The 22,620-nt window shown below is 34.5% G+C and overlaps 1 protein-coding gene across 1 annotated transcript in view; it reads left to right on the top strand.

Moving 5' to 3' along the window:
* LOAG_16840 (zinc finger protein) overlaps positions 1–16,633 on the top strand; it is a 22,246-nt gene extending 5,613 nt beyond the window's left edge. The window contains exons 8-46 of the mRNA XM_020449498.1: positions 751–802; positions 990–1,153; positions 1,351–1,497; positions 1,808–1,927; positions 2,166–2,416; positions 2,573–2,747; positions 3,092–3,232; positions 3,402–3,589; positions 3,657–3,792; positions 3,894–4,035; positions 4,118–4,282; positions 4,556–4,608; positions 4,753–4,857; positions 5,345–5,486; positions 5,616–5,740; positions 6,029–6,106; positions 6,184–6,282; positions 6,523–6,717; positions 7,068–7,282; positions 7,668–7,860; positions 8,039–8,194; positions 8,611–8,740; positions 8,947–9,105; positions 9,532–9,749; positions 9,991–10,085; positions 10,443–10,572; positions 10,668–10,910; positions 11,086–11,220; positions 11,463–11,669; positions 11,795–11,848; positions 12,003–12,230; positions 12,392–12,520; positions 12,910–13,029; positions 13,102–13,369; positions 13,742–13,874; positions 14,078–14,149; positions 14,522–14,672; positions 15,170–15,298; positions 15,736–16,633. Coding sequence (XP_020306953.1) covers positions 751–802; positions 990–1,153; positions 1,351–1,497; positions 1,808–1,927; positions 2,166–2,416; positions 2,573–2,747; positions 3,092–3,232; positions 3,402–3,589; positions 3,657–3,792; positions 3,894–4,035; positions 4,118–4,282; positions 4,556–4,608; positions 4,753–4,857; positions 5,345–5,486; positions 5,616–5,740; positions 6,029–6,106; positions 6,184–6,282; positions 6,523–6,717; positions 7,068–7,282; positions 7,668–7,860; positions 8,039–8,194; positions 8,611–8,740; positions 8,947–9,105; positions 9,532–9,749; positions 9,991–10,085; positions 10,443–10,572; positions 10,668–10,910; positions 11,086–11,220; positions 11,463–11,669; positions 11,795–11,848; positions 12,003–12,230; positions 12,392–12,520; positions 12,910–13,029; positions 13,102–13,369; positions 13,742–13,874; positions 14,078–14,149; positions 14,522–14,672; positions 15,170–15,298; positions 15,736–15,843 — 5,751 coding nt within the window. The 3' untranslated portion in view covers positions 15,844–16,633. The remainder of the gene's footprint in view (positions 1–750; positions 803–989; positions 1,154–1,350; positions 1,498–1,807; positions 1,928–2,165; positions 2,417–2,572; positions 2,748–3,091; positions 3,233–3,401; positions 3,590–3,656; positions 3,793–3,893; positions 4,036–4,117; positions 4,283–4,555; positions 4,609–4,752; positions 4,858–5,344; positions 5,487–5,615; positions 5,741–6,028; positions 6,107–6,183; positions 6,283–6,522; positions 6,718–7,067; positions 7,283–7,667; positions 7,861–8,038; positions 8,195–8,610; positions 8,741–8,946; positions 9,106–9,531; positions 9,750–9,990; positions 10,086–10,442; positions 10,573–10,667; positions 10,911–11,085; positions 11,221–11,462; positions 11,670–11,794; positions 11,849–12,002; positions 12,231–12,391; positions 12,521–12,909; positions 13,030–13,101; positions 13,370–13,741; positions 13,875–14,077; positions 14,150–14,521; positions 14,673–15,169; positions 15,299–15,735) is intronic.
* Positions 16,634–22,620: the final 5,987 nt, after the last annotated feature.

Genomic DNA, 22,620 nt, shown 5'->3' with positions numbered 1-22,620 from the left:
TTAAAAGGTTCAGAATGAAGTTTACTGTATTTCATTGAAATCTATCCAGCGTGGTGCAGTGACAGATACCAAATTTCACTTTATGTTTTTGAAGTAACAAGATCGATGATCTGAGCGATCGTTTCAATAAATCGAAGGACATGGATCTATGTATTTCGCAGGTTTTGCGATATACGGTAAAGATTTGTTTTCTTAGTATTTTCATAAAATGGTTTAGTGATAGAGAAACAAGATGACCTGAAGTGCTGCTACAAGTTTAAATGCCAATTATCACTGTTATATCTAAAATATTTCGAAGGCGATTTTCATGTGCCAACTTTCAGTGGTCTCAGCTAAGTGATAAAGAGCGATTGACATACGAAACTGTGGCACGGCGTAAAGTTCAGGAAAAGTACAAAACCGAACTGGATGTAAGTTAATCATTCTGCGTTTTACAGCCATACTCTGTGATATCCAATAACAATAATTTTACCCTTGATTTTTCTGCTTGCAAATGCTTTCCTTAATCTCTTAGCTCGATATATATATATATATATATATGTATATATGTGGTAGCGTAAATTTATTTCTGCTATCCTGAGGATAGACCAGTAGGATAACACCGTTCTCAGCATTGATTTAGAGTGACTCAATAATTTCAAATAAGTTAATTTTTCCAGCTTATTGTCGTGGCATTTCAAGCAATGCATATTTAAAATTTGATACGAATAGAGTCCTGTTCAAAATTGATCTCAGCAGTAAATTTTTCAGAAAATGAGAAGTGATCGAGATAGTAGATCAGAAAAAAGTATAAGTGCAACAAGTAAGTGTTTCGAACACTTATTTCACATGAAGGATGGTCTTATCCGCAGTAAGCATCAGTACCGACATAGTTCAAAACTGCATATCTTTCATATTATGCAGAAGATTACTTATTTTGATTACATCTTTTCAAATGTAACTTAGTATCTAATAGCTTGTACACTCCATAAGTGATTCTGTAGTTTCAGAGTTGCAATGGATCCGTTCTTTGCCAGCCATGCCGTTAACCGAATTTAAATTCATGTCAGCATGGGCAAAAAAACAGAGGGAAAATGAACATTATCGTGTGCACTGTAAACGCTTGCGATGTCCATTTTGCAAGAATATGATTTTGAGGGACGATACTTTACAGGTTATAATTTCAAACAGTGATAGTGTCAGATTTCGGATTGCTGTGTATCTTCTTAACTAATAACTTCTTACGTAATGTAGGGAGCTATCAGTTAGGAGAACGATGTAATAATAAATAATAACAATTATAATGTACCAGGCAAATATCTTGTTGTGTGGAGAAGGTGCATATTACTCGTTTAATACTAAAATTCTTAGATGCATATTCTGTATGGTCACCATAACATGTACGTGTATGCATGTCATTTCTGTTTCGAAGGATTCACTTCATTGGAACAGCTGAAACAGCACTGTTGTGAAGAATTCACGCAGTTTATGCTACGGTTAGTGATCAAGGAAACAAAGGTACTGCACATTTTGGTTTTTCAAATGTAGGTAGTTGGTTCGACTAATTAATTACCCTTCAGTAACTCTCCCCGGTGCGTTTTGCTTATATTAGTTTAGCCATACAATTTCCCATAAAAATTTTTCCATTCTTCCTTATGTATTTGTATGCATCATTTTCTTATTTGTGACTTGAAAATTGGATTTCGAAACTTGTTGATATAGGACATTATTTGAGATTTTTACTCAGTGAAATAGGGATGATGTTATGGTATAAGGAAATGTGTTGTTTTGAACGCACACTCTTTTTTACGGCTTCTATAACTTTCAGTTGGAAATGATGTTTGCAATGCACACATTGATTTGTGCTGAATGTAATCTGCAGGTGCCTTTGTCATCTTTGAGTAATTCATCCAGTGATAAAAAGTGCATCAAACTGCAGCGTTTGTTGGTTAGTTTTCAGTGAAATATGTGGTGATCATTTTTCTTAATTGTTACTCTGTTAAATGGATTACTTTGTTCGGAGATGTCAACATTTTATATCATCATTTTGGAGTTTTTCATAATCAGATACTGAATGCAAATAATGGAAATAATTGAAATAACGTAATGTTTTATTAGTCATCAACACTAACAGTGGATGCTATGAAAAATCATAATTACTGCCAGAATCTTGAATTAAATTTCAGAATTATCACAGTACAGACAAATTAGTATCATGTATTATATTATTTGCTGTTCGGCCTTCTGAGGTGGAGTATGTAACAATGAGGGGTTGCGCAATGAAGTGTGGAATACCACTGCGGTGTAAATTTTGTTCACACAAGTTTGTCTCTGCAGCGGATATCGAAAAACATCAATTAAGTGAACATTCTGGGGAAGTGATTAAATTGAAATGTCCGGTGTGTCCACGATTCTATATTACGGATTGTTTCTTTAGGTATTAAGTTCATGGTTATTAGTGCTATAAATGTGATTTTCTCCTTCCTTTAATTATTGCGCGGTCCTCATATCTGCCAAATGCATTACAAATGTAATGCAAGAGTAGTGTACTTCATTCCTTTTTCTCATATACATTCAAATAACGGCATTTCAGGGATCATCTATTATCTCATCTTGGTGAAGTGCATTCTATGACGGGCCTATTAGATAAAGCAACATTTCGGCCGTCAGCTTTTTCTCATGATACGGCTTGTAAAATGGGGCCCTCACTGCAGAAAATCATTGGTTCTGATATAGCAGAAATATCAAGAATCGAAAAACCAGACGATGTTAATTTTCATTTTGGTTTTATTTTTTGGCAAATTGATTAGTTTTAAATGAAACGAAGCTTCCACTGTACTGAATTTTAACTTTTTCCAATGTTTTTTTTTTTTCAATTGGGATTTCTGAGCGCTGAATCTCCTACCTCTCAGCTATCTTATATCTAGAAATACCATAAGAACGAAGTCCTTCAAAAGTATAACTAGCGAAGAAAAGGTGAGAGGAATACGTTCTTTGGCTAATATCCGCTCTTATTACAGTGATATTACGACACATGAGATAAGTTTTCAAAGTAATTTAAATCTTCAGCTTTGTGATTAAAATACTCTATTCCTAACTCTTAATCTTTCAGCTCTCCGATGATGAGGATGAGTCATATGAGAAGTCAGTATTGGACCGAAAAAGTAAACTGATTGTTGAGAAAAAAGTGTCAAAAAAAGTTAGCAAAGGAACTGATCAGAATTTGTGTTATTATTGTAGACATGCAAAACAGGTATCAAATTTCATCACATTGTTCTTTTTCCACCACTTTTTCTTTCTTAAATGTGTTTGCGATGTAAAAGAATTTGACTCATTTTTTGAGGGACGAAGACGATTTGGGTATTATAGAAAGCAGAAAACAACCCTCTATTCCTTAATTTTTTTCTTTTTCTTTTTTTCAGTTGATGACTAAACCGCTGCAATCCAGTCTTTGCCGATGCATAAAGTCGAGACGTGAATCAAAATCATTCGCAACGAAAAATTCTTTTGTGAAGTCACTTGTCGAAAAGTTCACCCGAGAAGGACGGCTCTATATCGACAAGAAAGATTCCATTCTGGATACAACGATTGGGGCGGTTATTGATGATAGGTGAAAAATTTCTTTTTGAATTCAAAAATAACTGAAAGTTCTCGATCTCTCAAGTTCAGTTTTTCAGTGTCTTCATTTGTATCAAATGTAAAGGTCTTCATCTTGGTGATCAAAATACATTGAAACATCTTCGTATTTGTATGCAAAAGGACGTTGAATCTCCGGATCCGGAAAAGCATTTTGATTTGATGGACAACAAAATTGTTAGTAATGATGCATTCAGTTTAATCATCTCAGTACTTCTTACCGTTTAATAGTCGAGATTAGAATTCTTTTAACTTCTAAAAACATTTGGCTGCTGTAGGTTATCCGTCTAACTCAGTCATGTTGTTCTCCAAATGGCAGAATTAGTTGTCCGGAATGTGAAGTGACATCCTGTTCAATCGCTAGCTTGCGGCGACACTTGGCTCTAGATCATGGCATTTTTGCATATTACAATATTCCAGGTTGGTTTCCCTCCAAGGATCAATTTTTTTTCTGGTCTCATAAATCGCGTGCAGCATGTCTACCAAAAATTCCCAATTGCAGAAAGTCACAGAGCTGTTGGCATCATGGAATATGTTTCATCGAAAAGTACCAAAGATGCAAAACTTGATATTGCCGCAAGAATAAATCTGGAGCTGAATTTGACGCCAACAGGCGATTTTAAGCAGCGAGACGACAGATGTTCTCAATCATCTTCTCTAATCAGTAGTAATTCTTTATCACAATTTTTCTAAGAAAGGTGCTGAAATTTTCTAACTTTTCGAGACGGTAATCAACTACTCCAAGCTGCCGAAATATAAATGCGCACACTCTTCGTGGTGGCCATTTTTAGGTTCTATTCACAAGCAGAAATCAAAAGCAGTGTTTTGGTTTTCGAGAAATTCTCGAAAGTTTCGGAAATAAAACTCATGGGACTGAATTGAAATTTTATTCCTTTTTCAAGGAAAATTCGCCTTTATAACTTTCAAAATTTCATTGCAGGAAACAACACAAAGCTAGCTACTTCCAGCATCCATGCAACAGAAAATTTCCAAGTATAGTTTCGTTAGATTTTCGTTCCACTTTGTATACTGTTTCACTGAAGGCATGGTAGTAGGTGTGGATGTTGCTAAGTGAAATTCACTTGGAGAAAAATCGATATTTCATTATTTTCATACTGTTCAATCCTTATTTTTCAGGCAGCCCCAATGTCAGCTGAAACGCGATCAACTTTAATGCAGGCTTTCATGGAGCCAACACAAAGTTCAACAGTAATGGGAAAATTTATTTGCATCCTCTGCTTTGTAAGCTTGTTAGCTTCAGTACCCTATTTTGAGTAATGGGAAATTTTGGAAGCTTTTTAGGTATAATCTTGGGTAGAGTGTACAAATTTTCTTAAAGAAGAATGCGCCATGTAGATAGAACTTAAAAGCGTCTTTACTTCCCTTTCTGTGTTCGATTACATTACGTCTGTTTTTTTCTGGAAACTCTGAAGAGCATATGAAGACGCTGAAGAAAAGAAAGTGTTTTATAGCAAAATCCTTGCATCGTAGCGGAACTTCATGTTTAAGAGAATTCCATAATTGGTTCTGCACTGGATTTGGTTGAAGTTTGAGAAATTTAGAACCAAGGAACCATTTCCGACAAATTTCCTAATTTTTAAGTTAATTTATGGTGTTTTGAACAAATAACTACTAGTTACAGAAATATGCGTTCTTTGTTTCGATTTAGCTGTTTCAAGGAAATTGGTATATAGAAAATCTGCACGCTAAACAAATATTGATATTTAAGACACCTAGTGCTTCATCGCAACAGTTGGCAAATCATTTCGTTCGCTCCCATCTGCATTTGTGTTCTGAATGTGGAAGTGGTTTTGTTGAAAAGCAGTGTCTTTTGTCCCATTTGGCTTCTTGTCAAAAATGGCCTCGAAAATGTAGGTTGAACAACTCTTATATTTACTGCTTCATTTGAGTTTTGAATCCACGTGGATTCTTGCAGAATTGAGTAAAACTTTGATAGATTCAATTACGAAGATCCTTGCAGTACGAATCATTTTTTTGAGGTTCGGATGGCGAGTTTTTTCCACGTTGTCCAATTTGTAGTTTCCTTTTCCTCACTCCCGAACGCTACTTTTATCATTTACTGCACTGTCACAATACGAGCTTATACATCAGTGAAAAGCAACAGGTAATAGTTATGATTTATTGTGCTTACATTCCCGTGCTTCCAAAAAAAAAAAAAAAACTTGCACTCAGTTACGAGCGAAGCAAAAGGTCAAAAGTTTGCAGACAACTAATAATCAAAATTAAAATTCATAAGAGTCGGTCGGTCTTGGCAGTCTTCATCTTTTGTTTTGAGGAACTAATTTAATTGGAATTCGTTCCATTTCTTTTTCAAATTCGAATCCAGTACGTTTAAAAATGATGTTACATATTTCCAATGTGTTTTGTCTTAATTTTTTGTCAAATTTTTCAGGTAAATCCGATGTTTATTTGGAAGAAATTATCCTTAATAGATGCTTCAAAATTGCGAAGGACATTAATGGATAAATTGGTGAGTTTGATGTGTGGTTCTCCTCTCATTTACCTACGTGTTATTTTCGAAGTGTTGTTTACCTAATTGATTTACAGATAATCAAAAATCACGATGATTTTATAGCAGAAGATATGTCGAATTCGTCTATTCTGCCGGTGAGAAATACAAGATATGCGGAATCTGTTGTTGCAGATGTAAGTTTAATTCACATAACTCTAGAATTGTACGGAATTTTCTTGACCATGTTTCACTTTGTTTTGCCTACTTTTTATCTCTTATTGCATTTGGGCTAAAATCCGAATGGGGGAAATTGCCCTCCTTTTATATCCTTGTCACTTCCTTGCGCTGTAAAGTTTAGCAAGATTCCGAGTACAGAATATTGTCGCTACCAAGTTTTCGAAGAACTCAGAAGTCAGTTTTTCTGAACGTTTCAGAAGTTTATGTGTGCTCTTTGCGAATTGGATTTCCCAAACCGAATTGAATGCGATATTCATCTGCAGAAACATCCGGAACAATGGAGCTGCTGTCCTGTTTGTATGTACTTTCGAGACCATTATCCGATTCGTACTATCGGCGAACTTTTTGAGCACCTGTTGTTTAAACACACAGTGAAGTCACTGCAACCAAAAGTAAATATTTAAAGTTTTCCTCTTCAGTTTATTAGGATTATATGGCTGCTCATTACCAAGACGTTCTACATATCTACTCAGCGCTTTTCAGTTTTTTTACCATAACTTGAAACATGATTTCAATTGACTGCAATTTACCAACAATATTTTTTATCCATATCATAAATGGTAAATATCAAATTAGGAAACTATCATCAGTCGCCTGCAGAAAACAGCGCCTCCTTTTAATTGGTTAATCACAGGAGGGCAGTGTCTCTCTATCTTTGTATCCCTTCCACTTTACTTTCATGTAAAGTTTTTTTTCTATGTGATGAAGGAAGTTATACTTAACCTTTGGGTTTTTATTTCAGGGTGTAAAAATAGTGTGCAGTCTATGCCAGAGTTTATCTTCCTGTGAATCAACGGTACCACTGTCAGTCAAGTTGTGCGAGGAACAAATGATCCGACATATTTTATACACTTGTAGTGGTACTCAAGTATGCTTTCTTTGCAACGATGGCGTTGTGTATTCACCTGAGAAGCTAAAGAAGCATCGTGTTAGTGAGCATCGCATAGTTTTTGAAAGGTTAATTCATTGAAAAAGTTCTCATGGAATAAAAATTCTAAAAAAGGCTGGGATTGCAAATAATCTATTTTTATTATTTATAGGTTACCGATTGTTGCTGATAGGTTTTTCACGTGTAGATGTCTTTTCGGTTAGCAACATATGTTGAAATCTGATTTGTAGTCATGTAAACATTTGGCAATTCATGTTTATTTGTAATTAGGCAATAATAAATGTAGAATTTGTCGCTATTTATAGAAAAATATTGAGGTTTTTGAAATAACAAGTTTCGAAGATGCAATCATCTTCATTTGAATATTGCATTTTTTCAAAGATACAATCATCTTCATTTGAATGTTGCATTTTTTTTTTCTGTTAAAAATTTAATATTGATTCTCCATTTCAGATTCGGATGTTCGGAATGTTCTCGAAAATTTCACACTTGTAGCGCGTTTAAGAAACACTCCTGCAATGTATTGTTAAAATGTTCATGTGGAGTTAGTGCGCTATTTACGGAAGAAGAATTCGAGAAGCATTTCGAAAAACACTTGAATTCAATGAAGGACTTTTGTCTCCTATGCAACAAATATTTGTTTTCGGTATGTAATTTTCATTCTATAAAAATGCAAGGTATTACTTTATTGAGGTTTACGGATGTATTTGGTTGTCTTTTGTTCATAAATGTTTCATTAAAGAAAAGTAATTTTCTAGGGGAAATAAGTAGAAATTGTAGGAATTTAGCATTTTTTCTCTATAATTATGAAGTTTATTTTCAAGCAGGATCAACTTCTTTCCCACGTCATGCTGCATCGAATTGTCGTAAACGGTAAAAGACAGTTGGTGCAGTTAAACATGCCGGGAAATGTATTGTCTTTTCCTGGACCGAACATCACCACGGATAGTAATATGAAAATAAATGTTCCATCTAAAAAAGTGAGTAGTTTTTTAGGAAAAATAAAGTAGGAACTATATGAGGTTGTATAAAGTTCAGCTTGGTCAAACTTCCATTTTTTAAACAGTGTTTTATCACAGGACTATATTAATCCACATGAAAGTTTCTGTTGTTGAGTTCTCCATGGAAGTCTAGTTTACGGATTTTTACTTCAGTTTTAAATATAGCGGGCTTTCCTGAACGCAAGTTCCACGGATTAAATCTCGACATTCTTGCATCTTCTAGGAAAGACTGATATATAGCTGGAATGAAATTTCTAAAATTATTGGTAAAGATTTAGACATGAACATGAAGCTAAAATTTTTTTTTGATTTTTCATTTCTTTTTTACGTCTTCAGCAGTAACTAAGGTTAGACTGCTTGATAAGTCTGCACGAATTAGTGATTTACCTTTACAGCATAACGCTACTACATTTCTATTTGGAAAAGTGAAGATAAGCAATGGTGACGATGGAATCCAGTTTTTAGGATCCGGTTCCCTTACTAATGATGCAAATGGAAGTGAAAATGAAGGTCGTAGGAAACATGGTAATGATTTCTCCATAAAAATATATTAGTCCTACCTTGCCTAATGTTTTATTTACAATGCTTTATGCCTACTTCTAGAAGTATATAATGCAATAATTTTTGAAGATGTTTAAGTAAAAGTTCTCGCTAGTAAACTTCAATATTTTCTCTTTAGATACTAACAGAAATCACTTCACTAAGCTCATGAAATAAATTGATTTTGTTAGCTGGTGATAACGATGTGGTATTCGTGGCGGAAACTCTTCCAGCTAATTTCATGACCAACGTTCGATCAGAAACTGGTGCAGTTACCGAAGCAGTGTCTTCATTTTACACTTATCCTGTGGAAGCTACGGCATCTATACCAGATATCAGATTCCCAGTTGGTTAGCAAGTTGATTTCGAGCTTTAGAAAACTGCTTGAATTTATAAGAAGCAAATAGGACCCGAAATTAAATGATTAACCATTCTAGTAATCGAAGAAAATTTGGAACTAAGTTTCCTTTTTGAAAACGGGTTGTGAAACAGTATGAAGTCCATCTATATAGTGAAAAATTGATTGAAAACTCATAATGATTCTATACGGAATTTGAACTGGCCATTTTTTATTTCAAAAAGTTTTTTTATATCAAATTTTTTGGAGCTAGTTTTTTCACAGAAATAAATGAGATGGCGATAAACAATATCATGGAGAAAGTATTCGATGTAGGGGTTTCCCTGGCCCTGTAATATCTTTGTGAATTACTCGAAATTGCCAAGTATTTTTTTTCTTGTTTTTACAGTCACTAATTTATCATATCAGTTCGTTATAGATGAAATTATGTCTGGTGAATCCGGTCCATCTGCGACGATATTTGGTGCTAATACAACAGACGTGGCATCCCCCATTATAGATGGACAGAATTCTACAACCAGAAATGGATTTCCAACAAAATCTATGAAAAAAGAGCTTGCTTCTGCAAAAGCATCATATACTCCTGCGGATGTCAGTGATGATGATGATATAGTGTTCATCGACGAATTGGAAAATGTAAATTCTCGGTTTCTTAATTTTTGTAAATGAATCACTGATAACTAGTTTGCAAATTGTACAAGTTTCACTCTTAGTAATATATTTGCAAATGGGAAAGATTTTTATTGCCTGGACCTTATACTACAAAGTATTAGGATGAACTGCTCTAGTTAAACACCATGAATTACATGAAAATAAGGTGTTAAAATTTGTGATAATTTGTAAATCTCGAACGATGGTGTCACGATTGCTGTTTTAGGAGAGTCCCAGTACTGATGAAGTTCTAAAAGAAGGAAAAAAGGTTGTAGACAAAATTGGTGATTCAGATTTGGAGATTGTTGAAGGCGCTGAAAGGTTCCTATTCTTTTTGTTGAAATAGATTTGTTATTTCCTAAAGTTCTTTATCCCTAGTGAGTGAGAAAAACGCTATTTGGTCAAATACGATGCATTAGATGTATTCTAGAAACACAGTTGCTTCATAGGCATTGCTCAGTAAAAGGTGATTTTAGATGTCTTGATTTTGATCTGCAGATTGTGGTATACCTGAACTAGTTTTCTTAAAAGCTTTGTTTATTCAGAGCAATAATTTTTACACAATTTTTCCCGTCAATATTGCATTTGAATGTATAAGTTGTAATACATAAATATTAGCTTTCATATACTTATGTTCAATCATATAAACCACTGATTTAAAGGTACACAAAATTTTAGACACAGTGGGCCTTATAAGCGTGAAGCGAAATTCCACTGTAGTCAATGCACCGAAAAGTTCCTTACGAGGGCTTCTTTGCTGATACACAAACAGACTCACAAATATGATGCTGGTCAAACGATCGAAGCGGTTGGTTGGCTTCAAGTAACAAACTCACAGTTAGGGATTTGATACTATACTCCTTGTAATTTTGTTTAATTCATCCTGTGAAGTTTTAATCTTAGGTCTACGGAATTCCTGTTGAAACGATTTTATACATATGTCGTCTATGTTGTTTGGCATATGAATCGCAAGTAGTATACCAGATGCATATGCGCACTCATGGCGCGCTGCAAAATTGTGAACGATGTTCTGTGGTCGCATTCAACGAAGAACAGATGAGAAATCATCAAGATCAGCACGTGCCATCTACCGGTAGACAACAAGTGGTTTATGTTTGTTCAAAATGTGTGGCTACTTATTCAACGGTTAGATCTGAACTGATCTTATAAAGACTGATACTTTATGGTGCCGGACTCTAAAATTTTTCTTTTTCAGACGAGTGGTTTTAGTGAGTGGATAAGCTGGGGAAAGCAAAATTTAGCAGATTGTTGGATGTTTAACTTTGAACTGTTTTCTACTATTTTTAGTCTACATTTTCAGGATGCACGTTTGTATCATCATATGCTTAGTGCTCATGCACAGGCTATACTTTATTTCTGTAAGAATTGTGGATTGGCAAACACTAATGGATGTGTTGTCTATGAACATATAGTACGAGGTGAATGCGCTTGGCGGGTATGTTTCAAACGCCAAAACCAGTTATTCGCTTTTGCTGTTCTTTAGAAAGGGATTGATTTTGACCATTATATTTTATTGCAATTATTTATCTGCTCCCAAAAAGGATAACTCTTAGGAGAATGCGTTTCTGTTTTCGCTTTATTGTTAGTGTTCTGGATAACTGTTAGGAAAAATCACGCTGCCAAACCAAGTTGCCAGTTTGCTTTGCTGAGCATTTATAGCAGTTCTTTTTGTTTCAGAATTTATCATCAGTATCAGAATTTGTAATTATGGGTTTTACCGCTGCATGCATATTCCATTATCAGCCAGCTAATCCTGTCCAGTATGAGAATAGGGTGCGCAATAATGAGCTGCTTGTGGTTATCCCATCAGAATGCATTCATCGGTCGTTCTTGTCTCTGCCAAATGATGTCATTAGCATCACTTGTCCAACATGTAATTCACTGGTCAGTTTATTCACCCCATTAAACTGTAAAGATAATTCTTATATCTGCTTCCTTTGCTTTGACTTCGAAAATGAAAAGGATTATTCCCTGGATTTCTTTTGAATTTTTGATTTTAAAATTTTTAGATGAGTTTCCTGCGACTCCAAGCGGAAAATCCGAGATTCACTGGAAGCTTACCGGTTCGTTTTATGCATTGTTAATTGAGTAAACTCTTTAAGTGCTAGGTAGGTTTCAATATTATCTGTTTCACCTACCAAATTTAAAAGCTTTTACATGTTAAACACTCACGCATAAAAATCGATATTTCATTTATTTTACTGCTGATATATCTAGCGTACTCTGAATCATGCTGTGGATGACAATGATGCCATGATGTTGACGATGCTAAGTATTTGGAGGATGGAAAACATCGACCAGCATGCTATCATCTCGAACACTAGAAACCAGCAGACAGCCACTTCAGTTGGTCTTCCTAGTAAATCATGTACGTTATCACGAGTTGCCGTACCGTCTGGTGTGCCACTGCCAACTTCTCTTTCTGGAGTTTGCATTTCCCAAAATGTCAGTAATTTTATGTTGTTGATTAGAAAACACCAATAATAATCTTTAATTTATTGACTTGCACTTTACGGAACCAGAAAATTAAAATTCACATGCTCAGTTTTTGAAAAGTCTTGAAATTTGAAAAGCATGTTTTCCTTTCTTCAACAGATGTAATTCAGCACGCAAGAGCTGTAGGGGGAAACACCAGTATTACGCAACCATCTTCTCAGATTTCATGGGTTCCAGCTCGACAAGCATTGACAGCAGTTTCAACCTCAGCCTCCCCTTCGTCATCACTACAAATTGTTGTGAGGAAATTATTTGTAATTTGAAAAAGACACATATAATTCTTTATTACATTGAAATATGACTTTACTCGCCAATCGACCTTACAAATGAATTTTTTCTGGATATTTACGAAAGTTTTTTGGGGAAATTTAACTAAGTTATTTATTCTGAATTTTAGTGCTAAATTTTTGACATACTTCCCACTCCAAAAATATTTTTAACTTAGGAAACGGTGTAACTGCAATTGCATCACTACATAGTTGTTTTTCAGCTCCTAGTTATATAAAGCGGATATTTGCGAAAAAAAAATCATGCATTATTTTTTTGATTTTTGTAGTTATGGAGATACGCCTTTAGCACTTTAATAAAATTCTTGAAGAAAATCAGTTCCTGCTCCGTAGTATTTTAGGGTACAAATTCTCATCCTGGAATAGCTGCGTCCCCAACACAGCCGGTTGCATTATCCGTTTCTACACAGACAGGTGCGGAATCACCGTCACCACCTTCGAATACACCACCTTATTTACAGGTAACTTAACCTTTTGTGAGTTTATGTAGGGAATGGACCTGTGCATTAAAAACCATAAACTTGCCGGTTTAGCCTTATCGTGGTGCACTTGAAGCAGTCGGTCTAACTGTTGGCACACAAATGGTTACTCGGGATTATATCGTGAAAAATGCTGAAGGTGAATACTTCTGTGCTAGATCTGGATGTGCCAATGTTCGAATCGAAAAGATTACCAGTGGACGTGTGCACAATTTGCGTCATAATCCACAAAATATTTTTTTTTGCTTGGAATGTGGCAGCGCATTTCCATTCGAAAATCTCACTGTGAAGCATATGATCGAATTTCATCATCAAAAGCAGAGTAACCACCATTTGTTCTTTTTCTAAATCCTCTTTTGGTTCGTTTAATTTCAAAATCCGTATCCGTCCTAGTCTGATTTTGATAAAAAATTCGTTTAATTTCAAAATCCGTATCCGTCCTCGTCTGATTTTGATGAAAAATTGTTAAGAGCGGCGGTTATTTGAAACAAAGAAATTGTAGAGTCTAGAATTGAATCGAAATTGAGACTTCGGATCTGCTGATGGTGATTTAGCGATATTGTCGATTCAAACAGTGTAACGATAGAATATATTGTCCTGAGACAACCTTCCAGACTGACGAAAATCTGACTACTTAAATGATGTTATGTATCTGAATTTTCAGGAATCATTTATTCCTTCGTTTTATTTTCAGCACCATCACTGAGCTTACGTTGTCCGTTATGCCCGAAAACCCCTCCATTTACGCGAGTAGAGCTTTTTAGGAAGCATATGGCCGAGTCAGCAGCGCACTCAACTGCTGCTTATTCTTTCAATTTCAAACAGAGGTTTTTCACGTTTTCTTGTTCTTGGGGTTTGTAAGTCATACTGAAAAGTAACGAAGGTTCCGTAAAGTGCTGAAGCCATACTTTGAGTGCTAGGATGGATTGGAGTGGAAATTTTTCTTGCTGTTTCAATTTATTACTTCTTTACTTATCGATAGGATCTAAGTTGCACTGCAGTTCGTATATTTAAACTTTCTTCGTTTTAGATGCAAACTACGTTTCCATTCAATAGAAGCACGGTTGCGACACGACCACGAGCATCGTGCAACAAGAAATGCGTAAGTTTTTGGTCATTTATAAGGTATTTTTCATTTCTAGTATTTAAAAAAAGTGAAGGGTACGTTTTTGCAGGATGATTGGCTGCTTTCATTTAGGTTAGACGGTAAAAAGAATTATTCAAGTACAAAAAAATGACACTAATTTTGTGTACTTGGGTGTAAAATCTACAATACTGTTTACTAGCTAATATAACTTGAGAAATTATACTGTTTCACGTTTTAGCTGTAGTTCATGTTCTAAGACATGTTCTAAGACATTATTATCCGCAACGAGTTAATCAGCACGTATCAGTAGGTTACTGGGTTACTGTTTTAAATTTTAAGAGTATGAAATGATGGGATAAAATCAGTTTAATTTGTTTTCACATTTAGGGCATGTTGCTTTGTGTGTGGTACGAGCCGAAATTGGTGGTTCAGCCCAGCACGAGCTGATTTTCCATATATTGATCATTCATATATTCATGCGTTTTCTCTTTGGGGTGTGTGTCGGGAGTGTGGGTTATCTTACCCAAATGAATTAAAGGTTTTTACTTTCTCTCTTTCTTTTTTCAGTGTTTGTGTCTGAATTGGTGATGATGAAAAGGTAGATGGGATAAAATCATTTCTAGGTCGTTTACAAATTTAAACCATATTGTCTTGTGTATGTCCAAAATTTTCGAAAATTTTTCAAAAAGGTTTAGTGATTAGAATGGCGTATAACAGCCTGAAGGATTAACACGGTCTTATACGGATTTTTGAGACATTGTTTTTCTGCAACATTTTCTTACATGAAAAATTCAGCTGCCCAAATATAACATAGTATCTTCGCGAAATAGCAGTTTAATGAACACTTGAGTTTTGAATAAATATTGGATGTCAAAGGAATCGATTACTTAACCCCTGTTTTTCAGAAGGAGATGAAATAGGATTGCGTGACGAATAATGTAATTTTGTGATGCATGTTATAGAGTTTTGCAATTTTTTATTGTATTTGTTTTTCTATTGGGATTAATTTTTATTTAAATTCCATTTCTGTTTTAGAATCAACAGTATTTCCATCATTTTAAAGAGCAGCATATGACCAAAGCATCAGATATTTGGCACTGCAAAATATGCAACATAGAAATTGACAACTGCAACGTCCATGTGCATGCGTTGCAACGACATTTTGTATGTTTTCATTTCTTTGATATGTTTTCTTTTTTCATTGTCAGTGAAACTAAATTCCAGGTTAGGGAATTTGAGCTTTCTATATGTTGTTATTTCGAACTAGAAATGATGTACCTCCACTTGTTGGTTTGCCTATTTAATATATTGCTTTTACTTCTCTGGAAATTTTTTTTATTCCACTTGATTTATTTCGACAGATAGAGTAGAGCATTCTATCCATATAAGTAAAAATCCATTCGGAAATTCTTTTTGATTAAAACAGAAAATGTGATCAGTTCCATCTTATTCTTCAAATCAGGTCAGCACTTTATGCAAAAAGAAATTTTAGATTATAAATTAAATCCTTTTGTTTTGCTGATTTTCATGAAAATTAGATTTTCCAAAATCGGTAAGGAAATATTAAGCCAAAAATTTTTCGATTTGGAGTTTTATTTTAGGTTATTGGTGTTAAAATAGATCGACGAAAACCTTATGTTGTTGAAACGAGTGAAGCGGTAATGCGTGCTTTTTTGGGTTATCCAGTGCCGGATAATGCAAGGGTCTAAAAATAAATTAGAATCGTTTACGTCTTTCGCCTTCCTCTTTTTTAGTAATTCAGTTTTTTTTCTCTCTGAATTAATTAGCCTCTTTTGTTGTTACTGTTACTATTAGCAGTATTGTTAATACAGGTTGTATTAGCAGTTACTTTTGCAATTTAGCCTTACACGGTGAGGTGTATTAATTCACAAAATCAGTTATATGAACTTATCTAAATCTCGTCGAAATTCATGTTCAAATCCATGTTTAAGTGGCAAAAGCGAGATCAGATGGAATGTTTTATATGATTCCCTCTTATCCTATTCGTTATTCGTGTCAATTTTATTTATTTGATTTAATTCTTGGTGTGAATTGAGCAACGGAATCTGCTCTTTGTAAAACAGCAGAATAACATCCGGGTTTTCCGTGATCTCTGGAAAAAGTGAACTTAAAAACTTAATTGATCAAATGGCGCGTAAAAAGTGGCAGACATTGTAAATAATCTTTAAACCGCGCTGTGCTGTCATAAATTATTTTCTAGTTTTGGTTTATGTGATGCAATTTTAAAAATTTTTCTGCTATGTTACTGATATCAAGACTCACTATGACAGTGTTTTTTCATTTGTTTGCTTGCATATTGCCAACTTTGTTAATTTAAAACGGATATGCCAAAATTATAGTTTTAGTGTTCGTAATGCTAAGTTGATGCCAAAATTAAGTGACTTTTCGGGAACATGTGAAAATTAGGACTAAACATATCTCCAGTGTTTTATGTACTACTGTTTTGAAAATTCGATTTTCATAAACCGATGAGCGTGTTATTTTACTATCGTATTATTTGCAACTTTTTTTTCCTTTATTATAAGGCTGACAGTCGTGATCCGGTTTTGACAATCACTTGGAGAAATTGATCATACAAAATGTAGTGCGCTGTCTCATGTCTCCAATACTGTGTGATGGATGCAACATCGAAATCCAGCCAGTGGATAAATCTGTGTTGCTAGGGAGCATGTTTTAGGCCCCGTTATCCAGTCTTTCTTTGGATTCCTGTCAACGACAACCCAGCTTTTTTCTTACGAAGTAAATATGGTCAGTCAGGGTTCTAGGGTTTGATAATCTATGGATTGGATGAGGTTTTTGGTTATTTTCCTCGTACATTTTAATTTTTATCGTGTTCTTTATCGAAAGGAGCATACCATGTTCGGAGCACTGATTTCAAACTAGACTTCATGTTTCACAAGTTTCTTGATAAACAGTGTGTTATTCAACTTCAGACGTCTCCTGTGCTAAATAAAGGTCGCGTGAAAACGTGAAATTGATGGTGGTTGCAGTTACTGTTACTCAATCATACGGAGAAATGATTCATAAAATTCATTCTGTGAGTAGATAACAGTTAATTTTTTTGCTGGTAGCTCGCGCCATATAATTTGCTTCATAACCTGAAGTTTCTACCTTGTTGGAGGAGGGAAGAGGGGAGGTTTTGGAAGTTTCGAGTAAGCCGGGAGCTATTGGAGGTTCAAGAATCTCGCCTATCTAGCCGGCTGGATCAAATGATGAGTTAAACGGAGTGATTTAGGTTGTGGGGTTCCTGATGACTCGTTTTGGTGTTTTCATCTTAAAAGATTTCTGAGTCTTTGAAATTTTCAACATTAAAAAGGAATACCCTCCTCATATCGTCCATAAGTGATTTGTCATGCGAGAAAAGAGATTCGGCTCGAAACATGGCTGCTGTTAATATTATCATCCACATTATAGCAATAATAGAACCCAGCCAAAGATGAGCGTTCCTGAACATTAAGGCTTGAGTGACAAGAAACCGATAGAATCATCAGTAATCTTGATATCAGATATCAAGATTGAAATCAGAGAGTAACATTGTTAACTTGTTCCTAGCGGGAAAGCCCTGCTAAAGTGGAATTCGTAAATTGTTACAAATCTGGAGTGGACTGTTAGGTAATATTAGAATAGCTCTCTGGTTCTTTCTTTTTTTTCTTTTTTTTTTAAAGTAACTTGTCGAGGATAAAATCCAAGACTAAAAGACCTTGTAGCTGCCCAGAAACAGTTTGCATCAATACCTAGCTGCATAGCAACCAATCACAATGAAGCAATCATTAACAGTAGAAAAATATTCTAAGACATCATAAAATAAAGTCGGGGTAATAGACTTAGAGAGAAAAAAAAGGATTGAATAAATCCATGTTCTCCTGACCAACCGCATACACATGTCCGTGAACTAAGGATTTCTACTAACTCGAGACGATGATTTTCATTCCGGGCGCGAGCTAATTTTTGAGTTGTCGTAGTTGTAAAATGGAGCAGATGGTTAGCGGGGGAATACGACTATTCATTTGTTTGTTTATGTTTGTTTTGTTGGTTGGTGTATGTTTATATTCTCCGCTACGAGTGGATTCATAAGATAGTTGGTTCAAGTAAGTCGAATTCCACGGGTCATTTGCGACACACTTTATTTTGAGCTAAAAACTATTCTCTGGTCTGTTGCTAATTTTCTCATTATTCAGCTTAATCCTTTATTGCTGCATTAGTTGTAACTTTGAAATATCGTATATACATTTGGTTGTTCCCTTCTTGAGTAATAGTAATGGTTATTATCCTTATGATTATTGGTACTCATGTTATATATATATATATATATATATATATGTTAAAGGAACGCCTTTTAGTAAGAGACACAGCATAAATATTAATCATTATAGAGAGGCAAGCAGATCGTAAACTTCGGATTCAGCTTTATACGAGGAGAATTGTTGCTTTGAAAACATTTTGTTTTTGTGAGAAGTTTGAGTAGCTTTTGGATTGATAATTTACTTGTACATTATATGCAGCCACAGTAACAAAATGTCTTAAGCTTATTACGACACAAGAAATGAATTTTCTCTAAAATGTTTGCACTTTCCTCACTAAATGCTTTTTTCTATAGTCACTTTTATTTCTCGTCGACATTTCAGACTTATCGCTACTTTAGCAAGTTTTCTGTTTTTTATCTTCAGTGAGTTGCTCTTTTTTTCATTTTTTTTATATTGTAGAACGTTCCCTATCTTCTTTCATATCAGAGGATTCACTTTGCATTGGTGTTATTTGATGTAAAGCATGTAGGACCACTTGATTATCTTCGTTTCTCCAATTACAAACCACAATTGATATGCAATACTTAACACAAAAGCGTTGCTGATAATAATCAAGCAGATATCCACTAGTACATTTCCTAAATTTTAGTGAAATATCCCGATGTTTACCAGGACTGCAACTTATGTTTGGTGAGTTCTTAGTTCCGCTTCATTGGTTTACGCGGACTATCAAACAAAGTGGTTAGATGCATCCCTGTGTTAGTCCGTTTTTCCGTTATCCTTGATACGTTAGCAGTGTTACAACATTATTTTCTATTTCGTAAAAAAGGTATGTATATGATCAAAATTGTCCCAACTAGCTTTAGCAATGAAACATCCCTTACATACTCAGGTACCATCCGCTGTAAGATTTCACTGTTCAATAATTTGTGGTAACGTATGCGATGCTACTCAGTTATTCAATATGTTTAAAAAGAGCGAATAAAATTGAAGTCTAAAGCTTTGAGAAATTAAGCTGCGATTGAAATTTGATTCAAACAGATTTGGAAAACAAAAAATAATAACATGACACAGCGGGAAAGAATTTGCTTTCGAATTTTTGTTAAAAGGAGAAACTGAATCGACAGTTATTCAAAAAAATACTTATATTATACAGATGTGCTGAAAATGGCGGTTGCTTACAAAAATTTGTATATGAGTATCAGCTCACTAGATGATTCTCATTTTAAACAGCAAAAGAAATAAGATCCAAACAGAAAGTTAGGTCTGCGAATTAAAAATAGATTAGGAAGGGAAAAGTTCCTGTTATTGAATGTATACACGTACTTGGGGCGCCGCTAAAACTAGCTTAGTCGTGAACGGATTTATTTGGGGTTTTTACTTGTATATTTGGGATGAAAAGATTTTTCAAGCTTTTTACTTTTTATTTTTATTTCTTTAGCAGCAGCTATTCTTACTTGGTTGTATGTCATAACTGCTCAATGATTAAGAATGGATGCAGCAAATTCTGTAAAAAAAAGGAGTGAAGGCGTTGAAGATGCCTGTATTCGAAAGAGTTGGAAAATTATGAGCAGTTGAATCATTTTATTACAGTTTTCTCCTCAAGTAGTAGCCATTAGAAAGCGTTAGACATCCTACTTAAACTTTCCGATTTGCTCCAGAAAAAATTTTCCTGTTTAAAAGGCCATTTGCAAATAGAATTTTCGTTAGTGATTGGTTCGCGTAAATTAAACATGAACGGATGAAACATTGTACTGACAAAATTTAAGACCTTTTCATCTTGTTAACGCTTTTCTCCGTTCTTTATTAGATCATTTCGTGCAAAACTTTATTTGGGATTAATGTGCCACTTAAATTCTTGCCAAATCAATTTAACCAGGCTTTGTAATAAAGCACATTTCTTTTTTGAACTTTTTTCAGCACAAATGAGGAAATGGAAGTGAGAGAATGTGTTGCATTATGTGGCACTATTCTTAGATAAGGTACAGTTTATATAGGAACAATAAGGTACAGTTTATATAGGAACATTATCCCTGTCATGGAACTATTCTTTGCTTCCCGGATCCGGAAAAGTTAAAATTTCATGCAGTTTAGTTAAAATACTTTTTTTGACTCAGTTATTACTAGAATTCTAATCCAGTGAATAAGGTACAGCTTATATAGGAACATTATTCCCTGTCATGGAACCTGATTCGACTATGTGCTTGAACATCACATATATGCTAAGATCTGCTGCTTTTTTGTGCTGTTTATTACCTGACTATGCGGTATTTCCAAGAGGTCAATGAAAAGATTTGTTCATATGTTTACAAATAATTTTATTCAATTCATATTTGTTTGTTTTTCGTGAAGTTTTTCCTCTCCTTGTGTCTTGTGAAACCTTTCTGCAATCTTCATTAGTAACTTTTTAGCAACAAAGCATTTATAAAACTGTTTTCCACATCAGCTTAATTAATTTGTTAATTTCCTACTCCCAATCTATTTGAGAAATAAAAATTCTGCGTTTAATAGGCTTGGTCTTCTCTGTGAATAAAGATTATATTTCCGTGGGAAACTTTTTCATTGCTTTAAATTGGTGATTCCCAGTCTTCCCTTGACCAGGGATCATTTTGGCTTTTATTTGTTACAGGAACCACAAGGTTCAAAAATAATAATCTGTTAATTTGAAGATAAACTTTAGCCAAAATGTTTAACGTGTTGGTTAAAAGTTCATTATAATTTCTACTCTCAGTCTATTTGAGAAGTATTAGTTCATTATAATAGACAAAGAAGGAAAATAATTTCTAACAGCCCTCGCGGACCATATTTTTTTTTCGCGGATCACCAGTTGGGAACAGTACTTTAAACAAAAGTCATTTTTCCTACCTAAGGAAGAATTCATTTTTTTCATTGTTTAAAATTTCTGAATGTTTGACATTCATATCATATGCCATGAAGCGCTGCTGTGAAGTTTTTGGCCAAACTAAATTTTATTTAAATTAACTTGAAACTTTGTGTTTTTTAAAAGTAATGTTGATAGGAACTAATAAAAATAGGAACTCAGCCTCATAATTAGTGATTGTATTTGATTGCACCGGCTCTATGTGACTTTCTTGATGGAGTCTGTCATTTTCAAAATGTCCTTTACCTTTTACATTTGAATGAAGAGTCCAAAAAAAAGTGTCGACTACATATATGATAAATCTGTTGATAGGGAATGTAACACAATGTGCGTGAACAAAATAAATTATGGAGACACACTTTAGTTATTTGAAGGGATAAGTAAATGGACTTGTAGACATCAGACTAGAGTGGTGTAGACAGGCAATGCACAGAGCGATGAAAAGCCTGACCCTGCTTCATTTGTTAGTTAGGCTTATAGGACAGCAGTTATTTTGATTTTCTCTTCCATTTGAGGTTTTTTTTAAACATTTCAGTGAAGTGGAGATTGGATAATTAAATCGAAGACTGGGAAATGAAGCTATCCGAATGACTCGCATTTTGTTATTGAATGTGCCGGAAAATGCAATTAACTGGTAACAAAACATATTCTCGCAGTCTATTTTCTCTCCGTGTTCACCTAGGCTCTCGAAATTGATACTGTTCTGTACTCTGTTGTTGCTTCTCATTCTCCAGTTTTTTCCCGTCCTTTGTTTAAGCCTTTCATGATTCTATGCCTGTCAGTCTAAAGTTCTAGACTAATAGTAAACCTGATCTCTTGAACCTGGTAATTTTGCATGAAGAAAACGTCCTGATCACAACAATCGCGTATTTATTTTGTGTTTTTCTCATATGCAGATTCAACCTTTCGGCGATATTCATGTCTTTAATATTTTAAGGGCGATAATAAGTCTTAATGTCATGCTTTCACGAACATTTTTACCTTATAAAAATTTGCTGTATTTCTATTAATATCCAGCATCCTGCTCGTCACTTGTATATCTGTACCTTCACTTTTTCCAATCGCTACAGTTCCAGGTCGTCATCACAGAAATTTACAGAATTCGTGAAGGAATAGTTTCCATTGTGAATATTTTAATATAAACTTCGCGTATCTCTTTTCTCTGCCACTACTTCCCTTCATATTAGCTTTTTCATGTTTTCCTATCTTGATAATTGTTATCCTGATCTCCATTATCTGTTTATCTCATATCAACTCTTTATCCCTCTGCAAAATTACCTCATCACCCGTATATATATCCTTTATACATATATATATATATATATATATATATATATATA

Source organism: Loa loa (assembly GCF_000183805.2).
Source record: "Loa loa unplaced genomic scaffold supercont3.23, whole genome shotgun sequence".
Lineage (NCBI taxonomy): Eukaryota > Metazoa > Nematoda > Chromadorea > Rhabditida > Onchocercidae > Loa > Loa loa.
The sequence above is the reverse complement of the archived record's forward strand: the minus strand, read 5'-3'. Positions and strand labels throughout refer to the sequence as shown.